General features: G+C 28.4%; 1 protein-coding gene and 1 long non-coding RNA gene across 2 annotated transcripts; both read left to right on the forward strand.

Moving 5' to 3' along the window:
* Nucleotides 1-879: 879 nt before the first annotated feature.
* On the forward strand, nt 880-4,101 carry LOC140919928 (uncharacterized). The gene is made up of 2 exons (XR_012162602.1): nt 880-1,127; nt 2,659-4,101. It is a non-coding gene; the product is annotated as an uncharacterized lncRNA (long non-coding RNA).
* A 5,654-nt stretch (nt 4,102-9,755) lies between these two features.
* LOC101490040 (putative aluminum-activated malate transporter) lies at nt 9,756-11,986 on the forward strand. The gene is made up of 6 exons (XM_004495444.4): nt 9,756-10,184; nt 10,269-10,409; nt 10,489-10,761; nt 10,858-10,964; nt 11,067-11,210; nt 11,307-11,986. Exons 1-6 carry the CDS (start codon nt 9,881-9,883, stop codon nt 11,757-11,759), a joined length of 1,422 nt encoding a protein of 473 aa, XP_004495501.1. The 5' UTR covers nt 9,756-9,880; the 3' UTR covers nt 11,760-11,986.
* The last annotated feature ends 1,156 nt before the right edge of the window (nt 11,987-13,142 follow it).

A 13,142-nucleotide genomic window follows, 5' to 3' on the forward strand; every position in this document is an offset into this window, starting at 1 on the left:
TTCTTTTTAACTGCTTGATCATTCTTTAGAGTTCTATTTCTTCAATAAAACACGATGATATTTATAGCATAGAGAAATAATTGCGTTAGAATGAAAGTAAGTATTGAACACTACTGCAGTTATTTAGTGAAATAAGTTTGGTGATCCCAATGGTCGCGGGGTTCTAGGAAACAACCTTCTTCTAGATCTTCTAAAATGTTCACTTTTTGTGGAAGGGGGCAACATGCTATAGAATCATGTTCTTATAAACATGGATTCTCTCACGGATATAAGTTTCACAACCGTTCTCGTATGGCACATAACATTACTTTTGATTAGACCCTTCAAAAAACTTTAACTTTTAGGCCTTTAATTTTTTTTTTATTAAACTCTTAATATTATACCATTTATTAAATTGTTTTTTTTTAAATCTTAGCTCATTATTTTATGGGACAGGGGACTCAAGGAGCTTATATGCTCCCAATATTTTGTTAATTTTGAGATTTTTTTTTGAAAAAATTTTTAAATTCATTTTTTTCGAAAAAATCTCGAAAAATATTAAAAAATATTTTTTTTCTCAAAAAATTTTGTGAGAAAAATAAATAAATAAATTTTCGAAAAAAATCAATTTTTTTTCTCGAATTAAAAAAAAAATTCGAAAAGAAGTTGTAAATAATTTATTATCAAAAAAAAATCAAACTTTTTTTATCAGTGAAAAAATCGAAAAAAATTATTTCTCGAAAAAAATTTAAAAAAAATTGATTTTTTTTAAAAACGTGGGCCTATAGGCCCACTAAGCCCACAAAATTTTAGGGGGCTTTTAGTGTTGGGGGCCTGGTTTTTTGAGCCTTTTAAATTATAAATTTTTTTCCCCTCCAACATGTGAGCTGGGGCCAATAATTAGAGGGCTTCTCAAATTGACAGTTCTACTGTTGATGATGAAGACATCGAAGAAAGCATTCAACCACAACCTTCTTCTTCCTCCTCTGATGCATCAGGCAATATTACCATTTCTAGCACTCAATATCAACAATTATTAGAATTTATGAATACTGCCCAGAACAACCAAGGATCTCATAATGTTGTCAATTCTTTCATTGGTGAGACTCCTTTTTCTACCTGTCTTAACTATTCGAACAGCAATTCAGGTATTTCCTCTTCTTTACCCCATTGGGTTTTGGATAGTGGCGCAATTGACCATGTATCCAATTATTTATCTTACTTTACTGAGTATGATCCTATATATCCTTGTAAAATAAAGTTACCCAGTGGCTCTATTACTCACACTTTTCATATTTGCACAATTAAATTGTCTCCTGAACTCATCTTATATGATGTGTTCTTTTTTCCTGATTTTCAATTCAATATTATCTTTGTTCATATATTGATTGTTTCTTTAAATTGTAACTTGAACTTTACAAAATATTCTTGTTCGATTAAGGATCCTCATCATTCCAAGATGATTGAATATGCTCATAGAAGACTTTATATTCTGGGCAATTACGCTTTTTCTATCTAACATGATTTTGTTGTTACTTGTAATGTTTCTCATAGTCTTGATAATAATTTTTTCAACAATGTGCTCACATCTTTTGATATTTGGCAGTATCACTTAGGTCACCCTTTTAATTCTATTTTAAAGAATGTTGCTACTTAATTTCCTTTTGTTAAGTTTGACTGTAATAACATTTGCTGCTATTGTCATTTCGCAAAGCAATTTAAGCTCTCATTCCCTTCTAGCTTTATTAAGTCTTTTAAACATTTTCATTTAATACATCATGATATATGGGGTCCTGTTTCTATTCATTTTGTACATGGCCATCGGTTCTTTTTAACTATTGTCAATGATTTCTTAAGGCATACTTGGTTATTTTTAATGAAACATAAAAGTGAAACAAAACAACTGGTGTAAAATTTCATTATGTTTGCTTCAACTCAATTTGATTCTAAAATTAAAATAGTTAGATCCGATAATAGATACGAATTCTTATGTTGAAACTCCTCAACAATCTTATGTTGAAACTCCTCAACAAAACTTTGTTATTGAGCGTAAAAATAGACATATTTTAAACATTACTAGATGTTTGCTTTTTCATGCTCATTACCTAAGTACCATTGGAGCTATGTTGTTTGTCATGTAGTTTTCCTAATCAATCAACTTCCTACTCCTATTTTGAATGGTAAGACTCCTTTTGAACTTCTTGTTAGTAAGCTTCCTTTCCTTTTTGATCTTAAGGTGTTTGGTAGCTTATGTTTTGCTTCCACTCTTACTCATAATCATGGTAAATTTGACCCTCGATTCACAAAATGCATTTTCCTAGGATATAGACCTTGCCTAAGGGTTATATTGTTCTTGATTGTCATACTAGACAAATATTTGTTTCTAGATATGTTTTGTTTCATGAGCATGTTTTTCCTTTTGCCAATACATCATATATTTGTTCCAACAAATCTCTTTCTCATATTGCTATTATAAATACTATTGATTTCAATTTCTTATATCCACATGATTGTGAATATACTATTCATATTACTGTTCCTAACTATTTTACATCTGTACTAGACAATAATGTCCAACATGCTACTTTAGTTTCTCCATTTTCCTCTGTTATATAAATTTCTGATTCATTTGATTCATCTACTACTATTGAAAATGATGTGTTGTTTTCTGCAATACAGGTTCCTGAATATGCCTCTGCTGTAGTTAGAAAATCAACAAGACAAACCAATCCCCTTGGTTATCTCGTCAATTATGATTGTCCACTTTTACCTAAATCTTCTTCTATTAATTATTGTTGTCTTTATCTTTTATCTTATGTTTTATCATATAATCATTTGTCCACTAACCACAAGAATTTCCTTTTGGCCATCTCCACACATGATGAGCCTAAGTCCTTTACTCAAGCTTCCAAATTTCCTCATTGGGTGAAAACTATGGAAGAAGAGTTTGCCGCCTTACAATAAAACAACATTTGGTGTCTTATTGAATTGCCACAAGGAAAACAACCCATAGGTGGCAAATGAATCTACAAGACAAAGCTTCGATTTGATGGTTCCCATGAAAGATACAAAGTTCATCTAGTAGCCAAAGGCTACACTTAAATTGGGGGAGTTGACTTCACTGACACATTCAGTCCAGTTTCCAAACTCACAATTGTCCCTCTTATCCTAGCCATTGATGCCTCTCATAATTGGTTCATTCATCAGATAGACGTCAACAACGTTTTTCTTCATAACAACTTGGAAGAGGAAGTATACATGTCTCTACCTCTAGGTCTCAAAATCAAAGGAAATCAACTTGTTTGTCGTCTCAACAAATCTATCTATGGCCTTAAGTAGGCCAACCGTCAATGGTTCTCTAAGTTATCTTATTTTATCTCTTCACATGGCTACATTCAATATCAAAGTGATCATTCTTTGTTCACCAAAACTTCTGGTTCTTCTTTCACGGTGATTCTTGTCTATGTTGATGATTTGATAATGACTGGTACACCTCTTGTTGATATCAAGTGTATTAAAAAAGCTCTAGATACAACATTTTGAATCAAAAATTTGGGTGATCTAAAATACTTCTTAGGTCTTGAGGTTGCTCGTTCATCCTCCGACATAACAATTTGTCAACGAAAATATACTCTTGAATTGCTTTCAAATGCTGGTTTCCTTGCTTTGAAGTTTGTTTCCACTCCTATGGTTCGTTCTGCTACTACCAACGACTCTACACCTTTTGTTGATCCCTCTGCTTATTGCATTTCATTGGTCACCTTATTTACCTTACAACAACTCGTCCAGACATCGTGTTCGTTGAACAACAACTCAACCAACATATGGCCACTCCTCTCAATTCTCATCATACTGTTGTTTTACGAATTCTGCTCTACTTGAAGAAATCTCCTGGTTAGGGATTATTTTTCCCGTCTAATAATCCTCTACAACTAAAGGCTTTTAGAGATTCTCTAGCTTGTGTGGGGGTATTGAACACTACTGTAATTATTTAGTTCAACTTTATTAGGCTTTCAGTTAGATTTATGTTTGAATTTGGTTGACTTATTTTTCCTCTTTTATAAATTGTATATATATACCTTTCTCAATAATTGAATAAAGTAGTTTTCAGTTCATTAAACATTTACTTGTTATAGTATGATCGTTGTTAAGGTCTACGAAGCCACATTCTAGGTAGTCTACATTTAAGCATGTAGGATCTTCCTCTTTATCCGAAAAATCTTCAAACTATCTTCCATTTCTTTATTTATATTTAGACTTAATTGCAGTTTTGGTCCCTCTATTTTAGCTGAATCGCGAAAGTAGTTCTCTCATTTTGTTTCTCCCCCAGTTTTGGTCCCTCAAACAGAATTTAGTCCAAAACTTGATGAAATTTCATTTTTTTTTTCAAGTTATACTACACCATTTATGATCATATATTTCAGATACAATTGTTGCAAATGAGATATTGAGGCATTGTGTGACTTAAATAAATGAAAAAAAAAATGAAATTTCATCAAGTTTTGGACCAAAATTCTGTCTCAGGGACCAAAATTGGAGATAAACAAAATGGAAGGACTACTTTCGCGATTCAGCTAAAATAAGAAGACTAAAACTGCAATTAAACATTACATTTATTATGTAGTGTTAGAAGAATGACAATTTTTAGATGAAAGTTCGGGACGAAATCGATTTCATCCCAAATCCATTGCTATTTCAAACGAATATCACACGATTTAAATTATGTTGATTGTTATTTATATATTTAAGAGGTTTCCATCCCAAATTTTTGTGAAATATTGAGAACAGTTTTAGAGGAAATATATAATATATTTTTGTTTTATTTTCCAAGAGTTCGTCTCAAATCTATGCGAAACTTTGTGACATATTTGGGATGGAATATATAATATTGTGTATTTCTTTTCTTTTCTTTTTTGAATAAACTTTTAGTTTTATATATAAGAAATAATTACCATTTTTACAGTACATTAATTGTTTAAATTACTTTTATACCTTGACATAAAATGTTTGTCTTATGAATGAGACAGAGGCATTATATTACTTTAAAAATAATTATGTAAAAAAGTCAAATAGTTTTAATAATATGATTAATAATATAAAATATATGTATACTATCAATGCATATCAATTAAATCATCTTTCTATTTTCTCAGCTTTTCACTTTTCTGTTAGTAGAGATTATGACTAGGATTAATTATTTAACATTGATGATATTTTTTCTCCAAATTTTAAATTATAAATACTAACACTTACAATTTGTCAAAAATTATAATATTTGTAAGTTACAAAAATTTTATGCTATTATTTAAAAATAAAACTATTTGAATAGGTAAAATGTCAAAATTATAAATTTAGAAATTTAAATAAAAGAAGAAATTATTACACCAATATTTGATAGTCCATATATATATATTAAAATTTTATAATTCATTTTTTCCTGTTATATTATAATATATATTAATGAAACTAAAAAATTTGAACTCTCTAACTCGGGGTCTTGGATCCGTACGTCATTGTTTATTATCATATATAATGTTGCGTTTTTATTTTTATTCTTTTTGAATTCGTCCTAAATCTTTATGAAATATTGAGATTGAATAAATAATACATATTTTATTTCTTTTTTTAACAAGTTTTATTTAAAATATTTAAAAAAGTTAGAGCCAAATTTTAGACAGATATAACGAGATATATAACATGATTTATCTTTTCATTAGAAAATGTTTAATATTGATTATGGGATACTTATACAAAGCTAACATACTTTAAGAAGGAAAAAGAAACAAAATCGTAATATTAATAAGTTGTTACTGTAAAAAAAAGTTGTTGAGTTACTGAAAAAACCAAAGAGAAATAAGTAAGGGGAAAAGAAGAAATAAACAGAAGGAAAAACAACTTCTGATTTTAGTCACTCAAGCATCTAAAGGAAGAAAGAGAAAAAAAAAACAAAGGGATGATTCTTCAGCAAGGGAGATGTTTAAGGTGATCGTCTTGTTTAATTCCTCTACAAGGGTTAAAAGAATCTTAAAAATCTAAAAAAAAAAAACAGAACAAAGATTTTAAGTGTTAAAATCTTAAAAATTGATATTTAATACATCTCTTGATAAAAATATTTAAAATTTTGTAATGAAGTGTTTATAATGTCTTAAACATTGTTGCAAATAATTATTCTAAAATTTGAAGAACACATCTAAATTAATTTAAATATAGGGACAAAAAATGAAAACATAAAAATTTTAGGACTAAAATGTTATGAAATTTTTTAAGGACTAAAAACAAAATATTAAAATTTTATATAGACTAAAAACTTTTTAATTTAATCATTTTTTAAAATTTCAGAATAAAAAAAAAGTAGTAACAAATATATAAAATACTTAAAATGATATTTTAAAATAAAACTATTTAAACCAATTTATCATTTAAAGTTTTATTTTTAAATTTTTTTATAAAAATACTGTAATAAGAAAAATAATACCGTAAAAATCATTTTTTTTTAAATGAAACAAAAGGGTCCATTATTGATGCCAACATTGCTTAACCATGGCCATCAAGACACACTTATGTGATTTCAGAATTACACATAATATTTTGAAAGTTTTAATATATGGAAAAGAAGAGTATAGTTACCATTGCATTTCTGCATGTCCCGGTAACATGATTTGTTTGTAATTTGTACATAGATTCAGCCGGCCCAACAGATTATGAGGCTTAAAGCGAAACTATTAGATAATGTTTTTTTAAAAATTAATAAATAAATTATTAATATTTGATCTAATAACTATAGAAATTTTTTTTTAGTAGAATTAATAGCATTTTCAAATCTACTTTTTTTATATTTTTCAAAAACTAAAATAAAATATTTCAACTGTTCCACAACAACATAAAAAACTCATGTAAAATTTTTTAATTGAAGAAGAAAATAGTGTCTATATTACCACTCCAATAACTCATATTAGCAATATATTCGCTACTTGTCTCATAATTTTTCAATTTATAACTAATATTTCTTATATGAGCAATATGTGCTCATTTTTTGCCTCAAAATTTCTCAATTTATAATTAATATTTATCTCATCCCTACTAATCTAGTATTAAGAAAAGTATTAAATAATTTGCAACAAAAACACGTTTTATTTAATTTATATAAGATTTTATCGGCCGATAGCAAAAGTTAAGACGAATGTTTCACTGTATATTTTACAATACTGAAAAACAACAATGCCTTTAATACAAGATGCTTTTCCGTGAAAAATAGTGTCTCTAAGATCAAAAGAGTACAGTAAAGATTTTTTATAATATATTATTGGACCTTTATACTTTATAAAAATTAAATATTTTTTGACGAGGTCTAAAATTTTAATGATTATCAGTGATATTTTTTAAAAATAGAAATTTATGTCTTTTGTGTCCTTAATTTTAAGAACTATATATCTATTTTTCTTTATTTTTATCGAGTGAACGTCAATTATGGGATTTTCTCAGTTTTAATAATAAAAAAGATAATAATTTCTAGTAAATAAAAAAACATAATTTGTGTTTGAATTTTGACCTTAGAATATCCCACTATTATTAGGTTATAGTTAGGTTGCTTTACAATATTATGCCACATAAGAAGTAGAAATAGTGACATAAAATTGTATAAATATTAGAGATACGATTGTATTTCAAATATTTTATAATTGAAGAATATTCAATGGTGACGAATCCTAACAAATTGCGACACATTCTTTGTGCAAATAAAATAGTGTGGTAAAACAGATTCCATCTTTGTAGTGTTGGTACTAAAAATTTAAATAAACTTGGTTAAGATCAAATTAAGTTGGGAGTGGAAGAAAATGGTGACCAAAGAAAGAAGTGAAAAGTACTTATGATAGTTGGTTTGTCTTTTCAATAAAGTTGTGATTGAATTTGGGGAAGTAGCTAAATAAGTGCTGTACAATATTTTATACCAAAATGATATTAAAAAAAGGAAAAATAATCAGGGGCGTGTCAAAGTTAAAAGCTATCAATCTTTAACTTGGCCCTCTTTTTCCTCCCCCACTAAAATTTATCAATATTGTTTTTTATAAAATTAAAATATCTTTAACTTAGCTTTTACTTGTTTATGCCATTTAAATGCTGATCCTTCGTGTATCTAAAACTGTTTAAAGCTTTTGTAAAATAAAGGGCCCTGCTCAAAAAACCTAATTCATTGAGCTAATACTTGTTTTTTCCTTTTTAATTGACTAGAAAACTTCAAATATATTATTAGAATGTTTCTCTAAAAAAAATAAAAATTGGCATGTTTGCGTGATGGTTTATAAACTAATATTTTTGTCTCTGATTTTTTAAAATAAAGCAATATTAAATTTTTGATAATTTTTGAGAGAGATAGCATAAGACGTGATTGATGAAGAAGTAAATCCGATCCGGACGCGTGCTTTATACGGATGGTTTGGCAAAGTAGGATATAATTAAATAAATTATGTTGTTGCAAGAGGCAATTTTAAAGAGGACAAATTAAGTTAGGACATGAAATTGTACTATCAAGAATATATATAGTGCGCGAGATAAGAGGTATTTTCTAAATGTTATCAGAAGAAAAGATACCAATATGGTTGCCTCCTTTTAAATTCCACGGCACTCATTTGTTGTCAAAATAAAAAATAGGTCCTATTCATGACCTAATTCATTCCGTTAATGTCTGCGATTCCTTTTCTTATTATCTTTTGAATAGTTCAAACACAACAGAGGAAATTTGTGTGCGGTACAACAGGTCACCAACATGCATGCTCCTATATCACATTATATAATTCTATATTACAATTTTTACAATGCCAAATCTGGTACTTGAAAATAAAATCTTTAACATTTGATATCAGATAGTCGGTACAAAGGAGAGGCACCTAAAGTCCCTTGTTTAGGCCTCCATCAAAAAATAATTTTTTACTTTATTTTTACAAGATATTAATATAATAGAAAGGCCTCAAAAAAATTTAATTTTTAATCTTTAGTAAAATCATTATTATTGGATTGATATTTTCTAGTGTAAAATATCACAGGAAACCTTCGTCTTAACTTTTGTAATCAAACGACAAAATTTAAATAAATTGAAAAATATTAGTTAGAAATTATGAGACAAAAGTAAACACATTGATCATATGAGAAATATTAGTTACAAGGAGGGGCACCTAAAGCCCTTGCTTTAGGCCTCGATCAAAACATATTTTTTACTTTACTTTTAGAAGATATTAAGCCTAATAATATATTATAAAAAGTCTCTTAATATAATAGAAAGGGCTAAAAAAATTTAATTTTTAATCTGAATTACTTGGATTGATATTTTCTAGTGTAAAATATCACAGGAGTCTTAACTTTTGCTATCAATTACAAAATTTATATAAATTAAAAAATATTAGTTAGAAATTATGAGACAAAAGTGAACACATTGATCATATGAGAAATATTAATTATAAATTGAAAAACCATGAATCAAAGTAGTGAATATATTGCTAAATATTAGTATACACTTAAATTCCAACAAAATATATAATATATTCAACAACCATCTATATATCTATGTATGTCCACCAAATTGAACCTACACAAAAAGATAAAGCACTTAAGTATATATATAGTTGTGCTCTTACATCAGCTTAGTCTAAGAATAGAAAATCTATAAAAGTTAGCACATTCTATTATCTCCAATAAACAGGAATTAAAAATAGAATGTTATGTTCTGAATCTTGATTAATATTTTATATCTTCATCTTGAGACATGCGACAAATGCCTTTTTTTTCTATATAAATACAAATGATAGTCCTCTAGTATGGGTAAATCTTAACGTTAGTTATAAAGCCTTAGATTGGAGTGTTTTCCACTAATCTTGTTCCCAACAACATTTTACATAGAGAGAAAGAAATGAGTCAAGTTAAGGGAGTAGAATGGAGAATCAAAGTAGAAGATGGTCGATGGAAAAAAGCTGTAACTTCTTGTAGCATGTGGACATTAATAGCAAGTTTTTATTCCAAGTTGAGCAAATTTATTAAGAAAGCTTGGGAGATAGGTGTGAATGATCCAAGAAAATTCATTCATTGCTTGAAGGTAGGGATAGCACTAACATCTGTTTCCCTTTTCTACTACTTGAAGCCTTTGTATGATGGAGTTGGAAGAAATGCTATGTGGGCAGTTATGACCGTTATTGTAGTTTTTGAGTACACCGCGGGTAGGTAGCTTTAACTATATTAATTAAATTTTATTTTTATATCAAGATTTGATCAAATATTGAACGGTGGTGATGAAACTGCAGGTGCTACTATATATAAAAGCATAAATAGAATATGTGGAACTACCCTTGCTGGCCTTCTAGCCTTTGGTGTGCATTGGGTTGCTAGTAGAGCAGGAGAGCAATGGGAACCTGTCATTGTTGGGTTCTCACTCTTTCTATTAGGTATCATTATATTTATAAACAAATTATTATTATCATATTATCATATAATATAAATTGATTAATTAATCTCCGTTTACAGCTTCTGCAGCAACATTCTCAAGATTCATCCCAACAATAAAGGCTCGTTTTGATTATGGTGCTATGATATTTATCCTCACTTTCAGCTTGGTTTCAGTATCCGGTTATAGGATTGATGAATTGTTTGCTATGGCACAACAAAGAATTTCCACTATTATAATTGGAACTTCATTGTGCATTATCGTTAGCATCACTATTCGCCCTGTTTGGGCCGGACTAGAACTCTACGTTTTAGTAACTGGAAACCTCCACAAACTCGCCAACTCTCTGCAAGGTCAGTCTAAAAATAAATAGACTTTTCTTAAAATACATTATTATATATATAGTCCCATGCATTAATTAGTGGAAATAATTATTATATGTGGTTTAGGTTGTGTGGATCAATACTTTGAAGCCCAAACAGCAAATGAGGAGTCTAACAAAAAATTGATGGGTTACAAATGTGTGCTAAACTCCAAAGCATCAGAAGATTCAATGGTTGGTCTAATAATATATATAGATATGGTTGTGGTGCAAATAAAATGCTTAATAATATTGAGGAATAATAAATTAAACAAATTGAATAAATAATAATTTCAGGCTAATTTAGCAAGATGGGAGCCTGCTCATGGGAACTTCAATTTCTGTCACCCATGGAAACAATATCTTAAAATTGGAGCCACAATGCGTAGATGTGCTTCTTGCATTGATGCTCTTATTGGATGCATACATTCAGAAAATAAGGTAATATAATATCTTCATTCCTTAATATAATAAGGTAAATTTAAGACAATAATCCTTAGGCATATTCAGTAACTAATTGAATTATAAATTTTGCAGACCTCAGATAATATGAAGAAGATTATGAGCCAAAGCTCTATGAAAGTGGGAACAAACTCTGCATGTGTCTTAAGAGAGCTAGCAATTACAATCAAGAGTATGACAAAATCAAATAAACTTGATATTCTGGTCGTAGAAATGAATAATTCTGCACAAGAGCTACAAAATTTATTAAAATCATATCCAGACACACACAATAATAGTAATGCAAAAATGGAAATCCCAATAATTGAAATAATTCAAGTGGTAACAGTAGTTTCTTTGATTACTGAAATCGTAGCACGTGTTGAAGACATTGTGAAAAGTGTTGAAGAATTATCAAACTTAGCTAAATTCGAACCAGCAATGTTTAAGTGTGACAAGTCCAAACAACATTCAACAGACAATAAGATTTCCCCTGAAGAACAAGAGAAAGATGAGGTAGCAATAATCAAAACACTCCAGATGGTTTGAATAATTAATGACCTTACTTTATATATATATATAACATCTATTTGTGTATATAATCTTTGATCCATGACATATTACATGTTACATGTATAAGAGATCCGTAATATTATATATACAAGAAGAAAAATGGAAGTAAGATTTACAAGCCAATGTTTGTGTCTGTGTTTAATCGTACTTACTGCAAAAAAATCTTCAATATTACTAATGAATTTTAAATAATTATTGAATGAGGAATAGTTCTTGCTCTAAATTTGAGATAGATTCCTACAATTCGTAAGCACTCTAAAATTAAGGTTGTTAAAATTGTTAGTTAACTCGTAGAGTTGTACAATTTCACAAGTTTAATTATGAATTTTAAGTTGACTCCACTCTAAATTTGAAGTTTGGTAAACTCGGGATTGAAAATGAATTTATTTGATTAGACTTACAGTGAACTTAGTAAATTCAGAGACATGGTTAGGATACTCAAATTCTTTATATAATTATTCAAAATAGAAATTCTATAACTCTTTTCACGATTATCTAAATGTAAAGATATTTCATCTTTTCATTAGTCTCTTTAGTTTATAGGATAAAAAGTTTGTTTTCATCCCAAAAGACATTAATACTCCACAATTCCAATGAGTTTTAAAAACTCTTAATTCATTCTTTTAAGTTGAATGGGCAAGTCTCAAATTCAAATACCTTGAAATATTCATTATCTTTTTCCATGCATTTCAATTTCATACTTTGAAATCCTTCTTCAATTAAAATTTTCAAACTTCTACACCATCCTTTTTTTCTTTCATTTTTGCCATTATTTTCCCTTCTCATCGCTGGTCTTTCATGATTTGCAAATGTTTTTCTCAACTTTCCCCCTACACAAGAATAAGCACCCTTCCGCTTCTACTCCTTGTAAAGCTCACTTCAAACAAATTTTATCAAATGTATAGTTCAAATATTCAAATGAACTCATATTTTCATCTCCAACTACATTAAATTCATAAAATAAAGAATGAAAATATGAGTTTATTTAAATATTTAAGTTATGAATTTGATGAAATTTGTATTATATTGAAGATGATAATTAATGTTATGGGTTTCGTTTGAAAATTTTATGAACTTTTTGAATTTTTGTAAAATAAAAAGATAACATTGTTGGCATTTTAAAACATAAAAGATCAAATTGTCACTTAAAATTAAAATAAAGGACCAAATCGAAAAGAAAAAAAAGATAAAAGACTAAAACGTTAAGTGAAATTGAGTTAAGGGACTGAATATGCTATTTAGCCAAAAAATTGATGTTCTGTTCAGTCACATCTCTTGAACACCCTTAGGAGTTGTCAATAAAGCCCCAAACTCATAAGTTTCCCTTAAAACATTTATTACTAAATCCCTAATATTATA

Source organism: Cicer arietinum, chromosome 4 (genome assembly GCF_000331145.2).
Source record: "Cicer arietinum cultivar CDC Frontier isolate Library 1 chromosome 4, Cicar.CDCFrontier_v2.0, whole genome shotgun sequence".
NCBI classification, from domain to species: Eukaryota; Viridiplantae; Streptophyta; class Magnoliopsida; order Fabales; family Fabaceae; genus Cicer; species Cicer arietinum.

What these genes read in the sequence shown, in the direction of transcription:
- LOC101490040 (XM_004495444.4), top strand. Translation starts at nt 9,881, where the DNA reads ATGAGTCAAGTTAAGGGAGTAGAATGGAGAATCAAAGTAGAAGATGGT. An exon ending in AGTTTTTGAGTACACCGCGG is followed by an intron (nt 10,185 to 10,268) that starts GTAGGTAGCTTT and finishes ATGAAACTGCAG; the next exon opens with GTGCTACTATATATAAAAGC. An exon ending in GTTCTCACTCTTTCTATTAG is followed by an intron (nt 10,410 to 10,488) that starts GTATCATTATAT and finishes CTCCGTTTACAG; the next exon opens with CTTCTGCAGCAACATTCTCA.